Source organism: Notothenia coriiceps, unplaced genomic scaffold, assembly GCF_000735185.1.
Source record: "Notothenia coriiceps isolate Sejong01 unplaced genomic scaffold, NC01 NC01_scaffold00031504, whole genome shotgun sequence".
Lineage (NCBI taxonomy): Eukaryota > Metazoa > Chordata > Actinopteri > Perciformes > Nototheniidae > Notothenia > Notothenia coriiceps.
Window position 1 is genome coordinate 9312 of NW_011364205.1, and position 13181 is coordinate 22492.

The window sequence follows — 13181 nt, forward strand, 5'->3', positions numbered from 1 at the left end:
TTGAGNTATTAAATAAAGTTAATAATACCGACGTTAGATTAACGTCCCTGTAGCTTCTTATTGCACTAAGAAGCTTATTACACTATATATACAGTGGGGCAAAAAAGTATTTAGTCAGCCACCAATTGTGCAAGTTCTCCCACTTAAAAAGACGAGAGAGGCCTGTAATTTTCATCCTAGGTATACCTCCAACTATGAGAGACAAAATGAGAAAAAAATATTCCAGAAAATCACATTGTCTGATTTTTAAAGAATTTATTTGCAAATTATGGTGGAAAATAAGTATTTGTTCACCTACAAACAAACAAGATTTCTGGCTCTCACAGACCTGTAACTTCTTCTTTAAGAGCCTCCTCTGTCCTCCACTTGTTAACTGTATTAATGGCACCTGTTTGAACTCGTTATTTGCTCGGTGAGCAAAAATCCCCCCGTGTGGTTCTGGGATTTTTGCTCACCGTTCTTGTGATCATTTTGACCCCACGGGGTGAGATCTTGCGTGGAGCCCCAGATCGAGGGAGATCATCAGTGGTCTTGTATTTCTTCCATTTTCTAATAATTGCTCCCACAGTTGATTTCTTCACACCAAGCTGCTTACCTATTGCAGATTCAGTCTTCCCAGCCTGGTGCAGGTCTACAATTTTGTTTCTGGTGTCCTTTGACAGCTCTTTGGTCTTGGCCATAGTGGAGTTTGGAGTGTGACTGTTTGAGGTTGTGGACAGGTGTCTTTTATACTGATAACGAGTTCAAACAGGTTCCATTAATACAGTTAACAAGTGGAGGACAGAGGAGGCTCTTAAAGAAGAAGTTACAGGTCTGTGAGAGCCAGAAATCTTGTTTGTTTGTAGGTGACCAAATACTTATTTTTCACCATAATTTGCAAATAAATCCTTTAAAAATCAGACAATGTGATTTTCTGGCTTTTTTTCTCATTTTGTCTCTCATAGTTGAGGTATACCTTAGATGAAAATTACAGGCCTCTCTCATCTTTTTAAGTGAGAGAACTTGCACAATTGGTGGCTGACTAAATACTTTTTTGCCCCACTGTATATATCTATATATATATACAGTGCAATCATTCTTTCATGCTAAATGAAGCTCTGTTGCTTGGATATCACTAGATCCTGTTACAGCGTAATATAAGTACATAACGATTGATGTGTACATTAGCATAATTACTAGCTAGCCGCTAGCTGCTAACTGCTGCCTCGTTAATATCAAATCCATCATAATAACAAATCATTACCATGCTGTCATGAACGTGTGGTGCTGTTACGTGTACGCAAATTGACGTGCGTGATGTGTGAACGAGCATTTTGGTTAAAGTAGCGCATGCGCTATGAGCACACATTCGGGTACTTCTCAGGCATGCCGGGTAATCTGGGACGTTTCGCTCTCTCAAAAGTTGGGCCATTTTATCATCATGCGCTGTCACTTTGCCAAAAGCCACTGTGTCAAGTGTCCTACTTGGGTTGCCGTCCGGAGTTGTCCAATATGGCGGACCATCTCGCACATGCGCACTGCAGATCGGGCAGAGCTGCAGATCGGGTCGTGACATGCGCCAATGAGCAACTCTCATAGAAATGAATGAGGCCCCGCCTCCCATGCTGTATGCAGTTCTTATTATACATCCATAGCAGAGAAGCGTTGGAAGATTTTTTTTTAAAGCTGCTGTGTGGACGTACCGTTAGTATATAACTGTTTCTAAAATACATTAAGATATCTAGTATCATAAAACAATGTCGATAACATAGAGATATATTGCCCTAGGTTTCATGTGTAATCATTTTACTATTTATATTACATTGCTAAAAATACAACCACTATGAAACTGCAATAGAACAAAAATGATTTAATTCTGATATGTGTAAAATATAATATTTACAGTAAGTTATTGTTTATTTATCCAGTTTAAATAATGAAGAAAAGGTTTTAGTTTTTTTAATCAAAAAGAGTCACAATTACTTACTGGTCTAATGCAGTAACCTGCTTTAAAACCTGCTTTAATGAATATGAGTAGAGTTAGATGATGATGGGTTTAAGTAGCCATCCATAGTCTTTACTATTTACCTTTTTTCCAAGTCATTCATATTGATTCCGGAAAAGACCTTAGTAAAATGATCACAGTTGTTTCCGTCTCTTTGCCCTGACTTTACCCTTTCCTTTCAGGTGAGAGACCCTATAAGTGCTCACATTGCGGGAAGGCTTTCAACCAGAAGGTGGTGCTGCAGACTCACATGGTGCGGCACACCGGAGAGAAACCTCACCTCTGCATGTTCTGCCCGGCCTCCTTCTCCCAGAAAGGAAACCTGCACTCCCACGTCCAGAGAGTTCACTCCGAGGTAAGAGCACAGAGAAACACTCACACCTCAGATATCTCTGTGTAATGAGACACCCTATTTAATGAGCATGTTGAGTATTGCAGTAATAAAATAAACTACAAAACAGTGCTTTTATTTTATTTTAAGAGTGTAAACGAGTTTTCCTTTAATGCAAAATTGTGTGCATTTTTTTATAAAAATTAAACAATGGGTTTAGCACCAGTGTGTACATCGAACAGTGAGGAATTAAAGTGATTATAAAATAGATAAATTGCACATTTTCATAACTCTGTCTTACCGATATGGTAAGACAGGTTTGATACACCCATCACTACACAAATCCTCAGATTTGACGTGTCTTTGGAGTCTTACTGCATTTGTGGGGGGAAATAAAGTTATAATGCCTTTTGTGGCTCCAGAGAAAGTTATGGGAGCTGTCTTAAGGCTACCATTTTAAAAAGAAAAATAATCTGGAGATGTAAAGGCTCATCTCCGCTAGAGGCTACATTATAACTGAAATATAACTTTTTGTAGAAAAAATGGGCCTCATCCACCGAAGTTTGTTTTGAAAGGACCCTATTATTTTCAGCTTCATATTTGTGTTTTCTGCCTCTCCTGTGACATGTCTCCCTGCTTTAATGTTGAAACAGCTCTTTATTTCTCTCATACTGCCTGTGCTGCAGCACCTCTTTTCACCCTCTGACTGAAACCAGAGCGCAGTCCTCTCTGATTGGTTAGCTGGCCGGCTCTGTTGTGATAGGTCAACTGCTCTGAGATGTCCCGCCCCTCAGAGACTTTGGATTTGGTTTTATAAGCCGTGACAACAATAATATACAAAAAAGACACAGGAAATTGGTGCAACCGTACAAAAAATATTCACACATTCTTATCATTTCCGCAGTGCGCGCCTAAAAAGCAAACAAACTGACAGAATAAAAATACTCTCGCACTTCACTGTTATGAGCAGTCATGCTTATGAAAACTTATTGGATGGCTGGTTTGCCCCATCCACCTGGAAACAATGTGTCTTGATAGACATTCATGTCCTCTTATGGGTTCACTTCCCCTTATTTTACTAATTAAATTACAACTATTTGAAACATGGAATTTTATTTGTATTCTCCTCAACTTCTCACATCATTGTGTATTCCATACTAAAAGCCCATGATGGGGCCGGTTGATTAAATTACTTCTGGAAAGCCAAACAGCAGGGCCATTTGAATAATGCATCCAATTTTGACAAGTGTCCTTCAGCTTTGTGTTCCAGATAGAGTTAGTCCTCATGGTTTGACTGACTTTATGAATAAATTATGGTCACATGTTATTCACAACAGATTTCATGAGCAGATGTTTACTTGGTAGCCAGGGGAGTAAAATCAATTTGTTTCCAATTTAATGAAGGGTTTTAGGTGTCTGTAGGCGTGTTGAGACAGCAACACTGTCTGCTCAAGAATTACACAAATGAGCTCCAGAATAAAAATCTAAAAACACCCCAAGTGATTTCATGTGCTTTCAGTTATTTGAAATTCAATGGTGACTCCTGTATATCTAAAAGTATTGTAACAGTTTTGGATTATTGCCTAAAATATGCCTTTAGGCGAACATACATTTTATATACTTACACATTTTTTAAAGCAAGTTAATCTTCACAGGCGAACAGCACTTTCATGCTTTTTGTATTTTATTTTTGCAGAACACAACTTGAATCACTTAAGCTTGTGTTCACCAAAGAACGTTTTTAATTTAACATCACCCATTCAAAAAGCCCATTAACTTAAATATACTATACATTCTGCCTTTGACTTTCTTTGAAAGAAAATATATTTCACCACTTTTTTAATACCCACAAATATCAATATCCGTCAACAACCAAATATGTTTCAAACTCACTAGCACAATCAAGGACATTAGAACCTTATATACAAAAATCTTCTACCTATTTATGATTTCCATCATTTCCCCCTCTCATATTTTTTGTTTGAAAAGGTTTCTAACTAAGTTAAATGACCAGGAAGTATCTAAGTGCAAAGGACATCCTAGCATATGATACAATGGATAATCCTTTACCAAAGTAAAGCTAAACTGCATGGCTGCGGTCAAATTGTCCAAAACAATTCTGGTCCTATGTCTTTCCCTCACCACTTTTCCTTTAGCTCTTATCATTCATCCACTTAGGTTCTTCTGGGTCATTTCGCTCCGTTAGGAACCTGCCTAAGCAGAAAAAGTAAAAATAAATTACAGGACCTTGTCTGAGCATAATTGGATTCTCTTAACACTGTAGTGGTCTTTTCCTAATGAAATACTCAAAAGGAAAACTGGTTAGAAAAAGACATGTGATTGATTTGTTTTCTAGTGGACCGTAGCCATCATTTCTGGCTTGAACTTTTTGTTACAATTACCCCTTCAGTAAAAGCACATGTCTTTGCCCCACAAGAAATGACCGTCTGTTCATCCCACACGCTTTCTCATACACACTCATTCTTTACCCTGTTGCCACATACAAGTACCATCCTGATGGTGATTACTGGAGTTTCTTGATATGCCCAGACACCCTCACAAACTTGAAAGGCATCCTTTCCTATCTCAGCCACCTTTCCCTTACTTCCTCTTCTGCCCACTGACACTGACATCTTCCACTTCACCGGTGGTTAGCCTCTCATGGAAAAGCAATCACCATAAATCGTGATTTCTTTTAGGCTGCGCACTCAACAGTCTCACTTGCTCGTATGGATTTCTCTCTGCTCCTACAGTTCTAATCAGTTTTTCAAGTAGCGTCACTTAAAACGTTGTTTTCCACCCACTTGCTGGCTTTTCAATCTTTTATGTCAGTGGTTCAATTGTCAAGTTAATCCCCCCTCTATAAGTTCAGCATGTTACTCATCCCTGCTTAAGTTCTAGGATTCTGTGAACATCATTTTAAAATGTACTCCAAATAACTAGAAAAATTAGCCAAACTTGATCATATTATCCCTGCACCTGATCTTGATATTTGCATCCCCCAAAGACAACAAACTCCACACTTTCTAAATTAAAAGTCAACACAACCTTCTTCCCATGTCGGATTCTGAATCAAATGAAGGTTTATTGCCAAGTCAGCTGTCCACATACTCATTAAATAAATCAAACAGAAAGCAAAATATTGCTAATGTCAAGAAACAGAGTAACATTCAGTGGCTGGAGCACTGTACACTACTGTAACTTAATACTTAGATTGGAGTTGGAGAATAATTGTTGAAGCCAATTAGCGCTCTGGGTTTAAAAGTAGGAACCAATGTTTAATCAATCGGGTTCCACCGGATTGCCAAAACGTTTTTGAAATGTAATTTCGTATGGTGACGGAAGCTGATTCAAGTTTAATGGACAACAAAAGTGGAAAATAAATGGACTAAAGGTTCAGCTAGAAAAAATGCTATCTGACTTTTATTCACCAGACGAGCTAAAGTGTACGTCCATTACGTAATCAAAGCAGCACCTCAGCGGCTTAAAGCGTTGGCTTAGCCTCTACAATAATTCGTTTTGAACCCCTGATTATCAAAATGTTATTGTACTTGAGATTGAAAAAAAAAAATACAACTACATGGCATTTATAAGGGCATGCCTGCTTTGCATTATCCACTTTGTGCTGTAATAAATCAGGAGCTATGAGGTAAGTGACATTCACAAGAGAACACTTTCTTACTCCTACATATGTTATTATAGATCATAGTAAAATACCCTCTAATGGGTGCAAGTACTCTAGATTTATACCTATGAACGGCACACACTTAAACAGTTCCAAAATAAACAGCAGGATCATGCTTATGACTATTGAAGTCAGACATACCAGTCGTATTGGATTATTGTAAAAAAAAAAAAAAAAAAAGGCAATACATCCACAAAACCTTTATTTCTTTAAAAATGTATTCAAATATATAAACAATAAATAAGCAGCTTGTATCATTACACAGCAAACAAAAGTAAAGCACCAAATGCAGTATCTTTCCATCTTCATTCTGAAATTATAATTTGAACTCATCACCGTGTGAAATGGTGCTCCGTAATCTTTATATATTATCTCCGAGGTTTGGCAAACAAATAATTTATTCAGTGAGAAAATCAGGGATTTGCTCACTGAATAAATTATTCTAGAGTTCTAGCAGCTGAAAGCAGCATCCCCATCAAATGACATTAACAGATGAACACCTCTTACTCAATTCCCCAGGGACTGTGACAGGCGGGGATAATATCAGCATACATTTAATTGTGAAGTGGAATACTTTCAGTGACTAGGTTGAGTCACTTTAGGGGAGCTTTAGCAGCACAATAGCCTACTCAGCAGCCAGGGGTAATGTATTTGATGTGTTTTATATTCTCTTACAGACTAAAGGTGTACCGCTGTTCCCATGCATGGACTGCAGCTGTGTGTTCAAGAAGCTGGGCAGTCTGAATGCCCACATCAGCAAGATGCACATCTCTGTGATTGAGGTTCCCTCAGACACTCCAGTAAGACACTGAATGAGCCCTGCTTTACTTTAGTATATTCAAGTTAATGTTAATTATTTTGACCCTGGTGAATAAGGTTAATACATTTAATGCAGATACACTTTAGACAGGTCCAGTTGAAAACTCAATCGAAGGTAGGTGTAACCACACAAGAAATGCTCTTGGTGTATAATGGTTATCTAATAGTCAATAAAAGAACATTGCAAGCGTCTTTATATACACATAGCCGCATTTTGATTTATTTAATTGTCCTTGATGCAAGATTAATCAAAGTATCAATGATTCAGACTGGTGTAGACCCTAATTACCTCACTCTTCAATAACGTCCTCTGATTTTCATTCATACTGCAGAGAGGCCCTTCTAAATACTAGTCAGCTCTCCAATTTCGACCTGTCCTGATCTTGTCTAAAGCTCTTTGTCTTTTTGCCCAAACCTCACTCTATTCCTCTCCTCCTCCCCCCTCAGGAGACAGAGAGCACAGGTCAGGGTCCCGGGGGGTCGGAGGCCGGCGAGGGGGTGACAGATGTCATCCAGCAGCTCTTGGAGCTGTCTGAGCAGGTCGGCGGGGACGCAGCGCAGCCCCATCCTTCGGAGCCAGCTATTGCCATGGAAACTGCCATTAACCAGGACATCCTGCAGGTGAGCAAAGCACATTCAACCACACTACATCAATTGGGTGATAACAAAAAGTAATCAGGTCTTAAAGTTGACATAAAACACAATACATAAAACATAACAAAAAACTAAATAGATATCAAGATCGTACTTCTCATCTTCATACTTGGGTGTAATGATAGACTGTCTGCTATCCAAAGACAATTGAATATATCTGCAAAAATACAAACAAACACTTTATTTCCTTTACCACTTTTAAGGGGAGTAGACAAATTATTTTTGTTTTTAACATCTATGATTCTGATTACTCTACAGTATTACAATAATGCATGTTACAAGTGTTTGTCCACCGCTTTTAAATCAAAACTGCTCCACCGAATGAAAATCTCCACAAAGATTTAAATCAATCAAATATAATTTCATATTGAGAAGAGCCAAAAACATTTTCTTGAACTATGTCCGATCCAATCGGCGATCCAAGGCCCCCAGATTTAATTAACTTGGACTTGGCAGTCTCTAGTGTACCAGTCCATAATACAATTAAATTGGAATTAGGAGAAGAATCCTAGGATCCTGAGATTCTGACTTTTTTTCTATAAAGTCTGACTTAAGTCTCAGAATTCTGTCTTTAATCTAAGAACAAAACAAATAAATAATAACATTTGGTAAGATAAAAGAAAAATGCACATGTGGCACTGATCTTCTCCCATATGATTATCATCTACAGCAGTGGTTCCCAACCTGGGGGGCGCCATGCCTCAGATGATTTGAGGCCAAATATCATATTCAGACTTTTTTTTATGTAAAATTGTTTTACATATAATTGTAACGCAATGCATGATTGTCACTAAAAGCCTTGTCTCCACATTACAATAAAATATAATAATTAATTGATTAATTTATTTGAATACAAATTCAAGTTAGTAGCTAATAAAGGCATAAAAAGACAGAAATGTATAATTCTTTCTTTAATAGAAATGTTTCTTCTGCGCGTAGAGTGTCCAAACCAGGCATTTTTAAAAACATACTGTAGTCATTGTCCATGCCGATTTCAGTTGGATTATTTGTCACAGTTGCTCCGATCAGATCGGTCTCCTCCATTTTGTAGATTATTTACGACTTTTGAATCCACATAAACACATTGGCAAAATCCGGATTACTTTAAGTGTTTTAATCCCTTTGTGAATTGTTTCCACTTGCGTCGTCCTTAGTCCAATAACCATCAAAGTCACTCCAATAGTGCTCCTTAATTACACTTTCATCCTCCTTTAACAAAATACCCCCCAAACTTTTCTATGGTCAGTTTTCTGAGCCACCATACAAAGGCTTTATTGTGCACTGCAGCATGCCGAACACAAATACAGGCTATAATAACACATTTAAATTGAAAGGCTTTATTTGTCACATGAACACAAGCTACAGGGCTGCTACTTCACTACCTCACACTGTAACAACCCTGTTGGGAAATGAGTGCGAGATGCAATTTATACTTTTTTACAATGAATTTGTGTCATTAATGGCTTCTACTTTACTACTTTCATATGTTCACATATAATATGTTAATCTGCTTCTTATTTCTTTTTACTTTTATTGGCAATTTCTCTTTGCTATGACAATGTACATTTCCCCACTGTGGGACTAATACATGATTTCTGATTGTAGTTAAGGCTTGTTCTTAGCCAAGATGAAGGAAATTATTTGCAACCCCTACAGGCTGGTAAAATGGCGTGGCATAGGCCTGGCGGAGTTTATTATTCTTTAAGTGATTAGGTGTTGTATGTTATTTAGGAAACATTCTATTGTAGGATTTGACTCGCATTACCCTTAATGTAGATTGTGTTACATGAAGGCGTTTTTAAGCTGTGGTGTTTGAGCAGTTTTTCTTATGTTCCTTTCGTAGCAAGCTCTGGAGAACAGTGGGCTGAGTGTGGTCCAGCCGCAGAGCGACAACACATCCAGAGAGAACCAGAGCACGGAGGGCAGAACCGGAGAGAGCAGGAGAGTTCAAATTCACGACAAACCATTCAGGGAAAAGAAAAGGAGCATTTTCAAGAAACCCATACAAATGCCAGGTAGGAGCGGTATTACACGACATTCACAAAAGCATCTTATCACAATGACGAGAGATTTTGACATAGTGTTGAAGTTCAGTAGGTTTGTTGTTGCCTTTCAGTACAATTATTAATGAATTCACGACTTGAAACTAAGACATTTTAAGTTAGATAACTAATAAATCAGTTCAGTTATTTATGAATAAATCTGTTACACATTTGCAGATAGAGTGAGATAATTTGAAGATGTGTTTGCAATATAAGGTTTTGATGTAATTATAAAAGGAAATGACTGTTTAAGGACTCTTAATTAAAGGGGACCTATCATGCCAAATGCACTTTTGTACGTCTTTTAAACATGCATATGTGTCCCCGGTGTGTCAGGGAACTCACCAAGTGTCAGAAAACACAACCCTCTCTCTCTTCCTCCGTACCCAAATCTCTAAAAACGGGGCTGCAACGGAGCTGATTATTATTTGAATTTTTCTGACCTCAGAAAAGGGGTGCTCCGCCTATATGGGCAACTCTCCACCTATCAGTATAATATATGTTTCAAATATAGCATGATAGGTCCACTTTAAATATGGAAAATTCCATATTTGGTTACCATCATATTTCGTAAATATCTTTAGGTTTTGGACTGATAAGACATGTGAAGGCTTTGAAACTGGGGCCCATTTTTCAGACATTATATAGACTAAGCGATAAATCAAGAAAATAATCGGCATAGTAACATCTTCAAATGCAGCCATACTGTAGTTTCTTTCTCAATCCCACATACTGTAAATATGCAGTAAAAACGCAATAGAGCTTAAAATGAGTGTTTATCCACAAAATAACCCATGTTTGAGTTACATTTTCTATACAGGAAAGTGCTTTTGGTTTAGTTATTTCACTGGATTTATTAACTGTGAGAAGTATAGGAAATGGCCGGCCTTATCGTTTAACATCATTTAGTCGTCAGCCTCAAGGTGCCATTCAATCTTCTAGTCACCATCCCTTCAGTGATTAGAACCACTCCCCTACTGTGTCCATAACCCCGGGCCATTTTAAATGTCAAGTATGTGGGTGAGTGAATTGGTCAAGGTGAAAATCTGTTAAGGCAGGTGAGAAGAAGTCTAAAGAGAGAAAGGGGGGTGAGAAGGGCGAGATAGAGATGTATAGTAGCCCACGGCAGCGTGACGCGGAGCTATCGATCTGAGAAGGTCAAACGGAGGGGAAGCAGTTAGCTCGTTGTTGATTAGCACTGATAAGCTAACACCGCTGCATCCCCTCTGGCTGCCCTATTATTTACTGCTCCTCCTGCAGGGGAGCATAACAGCTGATAGATGCTTACCGTGAAGGGCCAACTACTGTCTACCAAATGACTTAAAAGCTAATTAATCCCTGTGCAGCAAAAGTGAGATCATTAAACAAATTCTGGTGAAGAAATGGTGAAAAATCCATTCTGCATCAGTGACTCATCCCACCATCTTTCACTTCCTATTCTTTTCCTACACCCACCCACCCCCACCTCACCCCTCTCCCTATCCAGTGCTGTCTTTCCCCTCTCCCCTCTCCCCTCTCTCTTCTCTCCACTTCTCTCCTCCCGCGGTTGTCATGCCAACTTCCCAGGAGACAGCGTTGTCATGGATACCGAGCAGCAGGGCAGATCAGCTGATGTCTGGTGTCGTTCAGGCATGTGCACAAATCGCTCTCCTGCATGTGCGCTCTTTTCCTCCCCTGTTTCCCTGTTTGTGATCCCTGCGGCTCTCCATTTCCTCGCACTCTTTCTCGCCTCGTGGGCTGGTTCTTTTCATTCATCCGTTGATCCCTTTCACTTCAGCCTGGTTTTTCAGCACCTACAAACTCCACAATGCAGTGTGGTTGTATAGACTTTGTTTATAAAGACAATATTATGTAATTCTTAGGCATATGCTACAAAAATGTAGGTGTCTGTTGTCTGTGATAAACAGTCAAATAATGCAAAACATTTGACACAAGACCACAGAGATAACATGGTGAGGCATAGCCCTGTTAATAAATTCATACAGAGGCAGGGGGACAATATTTCTAGGGCTGCAACAAAAATGTCTTCATTATCGATCAATGTGCAGATTATTTGTCTCGATTAAAAGATTAAAGGGCTCAATTATGCTAATTTTCAGGTTCTTATTTGTATTTTGTGCCTCGACTGTGACATGTGTCCATGCTTTAAAAAGGCACAACAACCTATACAACACACTACAGGAAAGGGGAAACCCCTAAAAGCATAATAGGTCCTTTTTTAATCACTTTGGTCATTAAAATGTTCATCCCAGTTTCTCAAGGGCTCAAGTAATGTCCTTTTGTCCGTCCTACAGCAAAATATATTTCATGAAATTAAAACATCGAAATGCAGGACACATTCATATTTTAGTGGCCCTTTTTGTATCAAATTAGTTTCAAGAGTAATCGATTGCTGCTGCTCTGCAGTTGCCTCGTAAACATCCCTTGCTGATGCCCTCATAGCCTTACAACATGAAGAGCTACAGACACTGAAGCTTATTTTCTTATTTTAATTTAATGACAGAGCCCCCACCCTTTGTACCTGCTGCTTTTATCTTTACAGTACTGTTGGGATGTGTTATATAACCACGAAGCTCTTCCCATAGTAAGTATGCACTGGGAGAACCTGCCATTTAAATGATGTCTTCAGAGCACTTCACTAAAACATTGTGGTCCAGTCCGCACATTGACAGTGCTTTCACCAAAACACACCCACAGGTGTTGCTGTTTGGGAACATGACATTTATTAATGCAAACGAGACATTAGCAAACTATTTAGTGAAGTCCTCCTGTGTAACACAAACGTGTCCCTTTGTAATATCCCCCGTTAGCCATTCAGTGTGATTCAAAGAAAGAGCTAGGATAGGATATGCATAGTATTTCCAGATTTTTCATAAATATTTAGAAGTGTAAAAGACTCGTAAATCTGAAATCTGAAAACATGTTGCTTTACAACTTTAGAGCATATGACACATTTTGTCTTAAGAGCCGTGATTTAAGGAAGGAAAACTCTCCCCAAATGTTTTTAAACTAAATAAAGTGCACTAAAGTAATAGGTTGCTAACATACTGTATGGAGTATACGGATCACGGATGACGTAAAGTAAATGAACCATACAACCTGAGTCATACAACCTCCTTTCCATCATGTAGACCTTGAAAGATAAGAGACTACTCAAACACATAACAGGCTAAACGTATCCATTCACACATGTATTAAAAAGGAGAGATAAAAGATCAAAACATGAATTTCCTAAAGGACAACAATCCAAATCTAATCTACTCATCCAAAGAATAAACAATTACAATCATTGAGGCTTCTTTCCTGATATCTAATCGTATCTCTAAAAGCCCTTTATAAACTGTATTAAAACATTTCAAATCTGTTGGCGCTAATCCCAATCTGTGATCTTTGATGCTTCACGTCATTTCAAAACGTGAAGCTGCCCCTAACCAAGCCAATGTCTTCTAGGTAAACCCTGTGGTTAACTGTCAGCCCATCACTGCAGTAGTAATGTACTCAATTCTTTTTTTTCTTTTTTTTTTACAAGTCTTTTTATTTCATTATAGTGTACAATAATCGATGCCATTTCATATATTGTAATGTCACAGCACACTCACTACACTCCCCCCTCCCTCCCTCCACCCGCACATGCCCACACTGACGAAACCAAAAACATTTATAAAA

At 38.5% G+C, this 13181-nt stretch overlaps 1 protein-coding gene across 1 annotated transcript; it reads left to right on the forward strand.

The window, feature by feature from the left end:
• The first annotated feature begins 1365 nt into the window (after positions 1-1365).
• On the forward strand, positions 1366-12360 carry LOC104960114 (zinc finger protein 236-like). Its single transcript, XM_010788079.1, has 6 exons — positions 1366-1372; positions 2167-2339; positions 6678-6800; positions 7267-7440; positions 9317-9488; positions 12326-12360. Exons 1-6 carry the CDS (start codon positions 1366-1368, stop codon positions 12358-12360), a joined length of 684 nt encoding a protein of 227 aa, XP_010786381.1.
• The last annotated feature ends 821 nt before the right edge of the window (positions 12361-13181 follow it).